A 5821-nucleotide genomic window follows, 5' to 3' on the forward strand; every position below is an offset into this window, starting at 1 on the left:
AAAGTCCTAGCTGCACCAAGGAAGCACCGAAGTGCTAAGAGATCAAATATCCAAGGGGCAAGCCAGTGGCCACTGCCATAAACAAATTTTTTTATAAAAATATATATATATATATATATATATATATATGTATAGGGTTTTTCCACTAAGAGATTCCTTTTTTATTAGGGGTGGGCATTTTGTACCGAAAATGCGGTTACCGACCCGAACCGCACCGAACTAAAGCGGTGTCATTTTATGATCACACCGCACCGAACCGTATAAAAACAGTTTGGGTCATAAACCGCCCGATTTAAACCGACCCACGCCAAATTTATTTTAATTACATTTTATTTATTTATTATTTCTTTATTGATGGAAATGTTGGTTTTCAATATATAAGAAATCCATTTTTGATTAGGTTTTCAGTTTGTAATAAGTTGCTATGCTTGCTTGATCATTGATATATATATATATATATATATTTATATTTATTTATTTATTTATTTATATAGCTGTGTGTGTAATAAGTTGCTATGGTCTTTCTACAAGTTGCTTGATATTTGGGTGACATTTGCTGATTTGTGTGGACTCTAAATGCATTCAAAATTTATTTATGCCTTATTGAAATTCTTAGGTAAAAATAAGCCTGATTTTGGCCCTCTCTTTCTAGTTGAAATTAATAAATCGCTCTAAACCGAAACCGACCCGCACCGCACCGAAAATTGGTGTAACCGAAATAATCGGTTTGGCCCTTTTGTAATATGGTTGCGGTTTGATATATAGGCCAACCGAAAAAAGCGGTTTGGTTGCGGTTTGGGCATCAAACCGAACCGAACCGCACCGCGCCCACCCCTATTTTTTTATCATTTTAAGGGATTCCTTGTGTGACCCATTTTTCGATAATGTTTCAGCATCTCGACCGATCAGTTTTTAAGTCCTAATTTGTAGATCACTTCTACAAAATGATTGTTAAGCATTTGTAATCGTGATTTACATTTCTAAATATGAACAATGCAAGTTGGACAAATTTGGTTCGTCCATTTATTAATCTAATTTGATACTTTAATAATCAGCAATTGGATTGAATCTTGCATAAGTGATCTACTTATAGGGACCTAAAAACTGAACGATCGAGCTGCTGATTTGTTATCAAAATGTGAAAAACGATCCCTTAAAATGACTAAATAAAAGAATCATTCACCGGAAGGGCCCCGTATATAACAATAAAGCACTGAAAGCATGTATTATCTGATTTTTCTTGCTCTTCTTTCCCACAGCCATGTGAGAGATTTTCAATTTACATGCGGACAATAGTCAAAACCTAAAACAACAGTGCATTGTCAACCTCATGTAACAAAAGGACGGCATCCCTTTAATGTTCACTAAATACAGAACTTTTCAGAACAAAAATCGCACTTCCTGACTGCTGCAATGTTCACTTTGGATCAACGACATGCCCAGAAATGCTTGTCTTTCAATTTTTGTCTTCAATATAATCCTTCTAGCTACTGAAGAAAGTACAGAGTCATCCTAGGACTCCTTTCAATTAAATTAAAAGTTCAGAGGTTCACCGCACATGACAGGGAAAAGTTGAAAGATGGATGGTAAATTGAATCTCCATTATTCCATTTCATCTAAATGTCCAAATTGTTCTTTCCAATTACTTGATGCTTCTTCTGGGGTTCGAAAAGTCCAGATGTGAGCCTTGGCTTTCTCACGAGACTCCAAAATTTCCTGCATTCAGAAATTCCAGCTTATTATTAGCTACAGAATGGTATTCATCCCAAGACAAATTGAATTGAGAACCTCATCCTTGAATAGCAAATAGCTGTCAAATTGTCAAAACTGAAATACAGACCAAGCAGCAAAAATTTGTCCCACATGTACAAACTCCCAAATGAAAAGAAAACATCTAGAAGAAATTGAAAAGGACAAGTTGATGCAAGCAATAGCTCTACACGGAACCTCAAGATGGCTTATGAAGATCAAACAACAAGTTAGCAACTATGAAGCGCTAACACTGCCTTACAGTGTCCACAGCAACAATTTCCTCGACCCAATGCATGTCCAATACTTTGGTATATCAACGACATTTGTGAGTGTGACTGTTAAGGAACACTTCCAGTATAGATTTTCCTAGAAAGCCACTACAGCAACTACCTTCAAATATAAGTCAAAAGAATTTCATTAGTTAATTCCGATTTAAAACAGAAAACCTAATATGTATCTAACTGTCCAACCAAAAGTTCAAATCTAAAGAGCTCCTGGGAACTAGCAGACTGATCAGATTCTCAATGATGAATAAACACTATTCTCCAGACCATTTACAGGCTTTAGATATACTACCGTAAGTGATCAGGTGCTCCAATAGAAGCAGAGCAGCTGCTTTATCTTTATGCTTATCATACATCCTCAAAAAGATGGGACGAGACCCACCAATTAATCTGCTTCTAATTACATGAAGGAACGAGACCCAGCTAATTATATGAGGATATTGTTTGTTTAAGATGTCAACAAGCTGATCAATAATAAAATGTATTGAGCATCCAAATGCATTGGTAAAGGAACTTGAAATTGGTTGTACTTTATGAATATGTGAAGGTTACAACAAAATTGATTTGTTACAAAGCAAAAATATCCACAGCGCGGTTCATTCTAGGAAGGTTAAGAAGTGTAAAATCACATTGGGAAATCACAAGATTGAAGGATAAGGTCCGAGAATAGAAGGCTGACATGATGAAACTTGCGGAGACAAGGACTTACAAGACTCTTGGGAATTCCAGTCATCAAAAGAAAGTCTGTAGCACTGTCAGAAACACAGCAAGCAAACTGAAATATTGATTCATCAAACATGACATGTCCACATACATAGATCCTATTAAGATCTATAGGCACTACTGCTTTGTTAGATAGAACTATCTTCTTTGGACACCCAGGACTAACTAAGCCCATAGGGCCAATCTAATAGCGAGGCCATTGTCTGAGCAAAATGTCAATGGTCGTACAAGCATCAGTCAATAGACATATAAATCAATTAGTATAAGAGTTACATCAAGCGCTTCTGTCTTATAAAACTCAATGCCTTCAATTTCACTAAGTGTCTCCTATTATTAATGAGTCTTTCATATTGAATGACGAGTCTTTCAGCATTTGTAGGATTCATTGACATTTTCATTTGAAGCCTATCAATCAAATTATTTCTTATAAAGCAATTCAGCTTTGGATGAATGAATTCCTAAAGCCTTGTTGAAGATTTGGTGCCATATCTCCTCCCTTACTCTCCTGTGTTCTGATCTGTATTATTTTTAATTTCTCTTAAATTACAGAAAGCATAAAATTTCTTTTCCTGAATATCAAAGTTGCAAAATCTAAACCTCACCACAATCATAGGCGCAACACCTAACTTGCGTCATCCAATGTATAATCGAGTACACACTGTTTAGCTTTAGATTATAATTTGTGCCAATTGTAAGGTTTGATATGAGGTCAATAGCACAGCCAAAATCGTTTCAAAACTATAATCTGGTAGCGGACCAAATAATTTCTCACATGGAAATCTTAGCAACAGTGATCTGCCAGGCAGACGTTAATAAAAAAATTTTAAAAAAAATAAAAAGCTGCCATGGCCAGAACTAACTGGATAACTATGAAACAGACAATAAAGTGAGACCAGTTTCAAAATGTTGCCTATGTTAATATTCTAATGTCCTGCACCTCCATTTTTTTCGCAGAGTAAATCGAAGTTTCGTGAAGTATGTCACTGGTAGACAAAATTAGCTGTTGCAATATTCAACATCTCCAACAGTCCTAAGTACTTTGATAATGGTACACAACAATTTCTCACATAGGCAATGCAAGTCTTATATGTGCAAAACTACAATAAAGCAATCTAATCATTAGCTAAAGAAATATCCAACTGTATTTTGGACAATGAAAGACAGGATACAAACAAAGTAAAGATTTGACTACTGCAGATCCCCTAACATCAGTATGTATTAATTGAAGGAGCAACCATTATCACACAGACAAGGGACGGAAAAAGAACGAAACACAAAATTCTTTAGAAACAAACCTGCACTTCAGCTGACCGCTTTGTCTTCAAAGTTAAACAATCCACAAGAGCACTCCATTTCCCACCACAGTTATCAAGTGTCCCAAGCCTATAATATTGCTGCATCTGATGAACTGGAGCTAACATAACATGATTTTTCAATTACCAAATGGCAGAAAGAGAAGTGATCGACAACAAAAGAGAATCACAAAATAGAAGAGTGACGTATACATGTTGTATGAGACAATAGGAAAGAAAATTGTCAGCATAAAAACCCAACGAAAATGCGCAATGATGATGAACAAGTAGCAAATGGATTAAGATAGAACACATAGAAATAGGCTGAGCATAAAAGTGGCTAAACATGAAAAGGTAACATTAACTGACAACAGACAAAGAATCAACCAGAAACTTAAAAAGACTGTCATGTTTGGAACTTGTTAAGTGGGCGATAGCTAATATTACATAAAGAATCATTGAAAAACACTACCCTGCTTTTTCTTTTCTTTTTCTTTTTTGGGTAGTTTTAGCAACTAGTCTTGTTCCTAAATTCACAGTAAACCCCAAATCAAATGAACAATTAAGCAAAACCCATTATAAGAATTGAAGTGTAGGACCCAAGAAGCAAGAGGTAAGGCATAGAATTATGAACTAATTGAATGAAATGTAAGAGTTGGAGCAAAAGAAAAGGAATTGGAAAGACAAAGGGTGTGGAAAAGAGCATACAATAGCAAAACCAGAGAGCGTCAAAGCAGGTGGAGCACGATAAGGTACGCTTTGAAACCGAAGAGACTTCTTCGCCTGAAGACATGACTCTGCCTCTCTCAACAGACCGAGGGACTCTGCCTTCCCTAGGGCCAATTACATCACAGTTTTCATTAGGCAATTAAAATCGAGGTTTTCAAAACAAATTTGCAGCTACAAGTTCAAATTCAAACGAAATGGAAAATGCGAATTACTTGGGAGACGACGAGGCCGAGGCAAGCGGAGAAGGAGCACGAGAACGCGAGCAACGTCGATGGCGGAATACCGAGAAACGCCGACAGCGCTCGGATCTACACAGAGAATGCGATCCGGAAGCACACAATACCAGATTCAGAGGACGACGGCGTCGGCTTTGCACGTGACGGCGGCCGGAGCGACGCGAGCTTGTTAGCGCCGCGGATCTTAGAGTCGCAGGTCAGATACAGGTAGGCCGAGTCGGTGCGGCCAAAGAAGGCCGCCGGCAACGACTTGCCGGTGTCGTAGGGCTTGGGGGAGAGGCCCGGCAAGGTCCAAAATCGGTTCAAAATGATATCTGAGAGCTTTTGTTTGAGACAGATATAGAAGCCGATGCAATTGGTTGTCAGGTGAAATGGCAAAATCGTCGGAGATTTTATGCAGGTGGCGGTAGAGGCGCAGAGCAAGTCCACCCGTTTGGTCACCGAATCACTTATTATTCACTGCTTTTATATTTACTTCCATCCTCTGGGTCATGCACACAGTTTTCAAACTCATTTGGGTCACTCTGGGTCAATTTTGTGACCTGCTTTGGAAACTGTGTCCATGCCACAGAGTGTAGAAATAAACACTAAAAAGCAGTGAATAGTATACTGACCTGGTGACCCAACCGTCTGAGGTCTACTGCCGGACAGGTGTTTCGATCTGTAATTAGTCGAGGAAGCTCCTTGGGTGGGTGTTGTGTGCTCGAGGGTATCTGACAGCTTTGGTTTTGTGTTTCTGGCAACTTCTCCATTCAAGTCAAGCGGTGGGGTCGTGTGTTGATCAAAACCGGCAGCATTGGATTCT

At 38.2% G+C, this 5821-nt stretch overlaps 1 protein-coding gene across 4 annotated transcripts; it reads right to left on the reverse strand.

Annotated features, from left to right (window-relative positions):
• Positions 1-1198: 1198 nt before the first annotated feature.
• LOC112167334 (uncharacterized protein C227.17c) lies at positions 1199-5449 on the reverse strand. Of its 4 annotated transcripts, none has more exons than XM_024304345.2 (4): positions 4993-5449; positions 4760-4879; positions 4055-4167; positions 1199-1716 (listed from the first exon to the last, which is right to left on the reverse strand). In XM_024304345.2, the coding sequence occupies exons 2-4, from the start codon at positions 4842-4844 to the stop codon at positions 1603-1605; spliced, it is 312 nt and encodes a 103-aa protein (XP_024160113.1). In that variant the 5' UTR covers positions 4845-4879; positions 4993-5449; the 3' UTR covers positions 1199-1602. The 4 variants fall into 4 exon arrangements, with proteins under 4 accessions (XP_024160113.1, XP_024160111.1, XP_024160112.1 ...); XM_024304343.2 differs by having other exon boundaries at positions 4055-4173; XM_024304344.2 differs by having other exon boundaries at positions 4760-4884.
• Between the last annotated feature and the right edge of the window lie 372 nt (positions 5450-5821).

This window comes from Rosa chinensis, chromosome 5 (assembly GCF_002994745.2).
Source record: "Rosa chinensis cultivar Old Blush chromosome 5, RchiOBHm-V2, whole genome shotgun sequence".
Classification (NCBI taxonomy): Eukaryota; Viridiplantae; Streptophyta; class Magnoliopsida; order Rosales; family Rosaceae; genus Rosa; species Rosa chinensis.

Excerpts from the sequence above, each read along its gene's own strand:
- LOC112167334 (XM_024304343.2), bottom strand. The coding sequence starts at position 4,844 with ATGTCTTCAGGCGAAGAAGTCTCTTCGGTTTCAAAGCGTACCTTATCG. Across the intron at positions 4,174-4,759 it reads CGCTCTCTGGTTTTGCTATT|CTCCAGTTCATCAGATGCAG; the intron begins GTATGCTCTTTT and ends ATGTTATGTTAG. Across the intron at positions 1,717-4,054 it reads AGCGGTCAGCTGAAGTGCAG|GAAATTTTGGAGTCTCGTGA; the intron begins GTTTGTTTCTAA and ends TTCTGAATGCAG.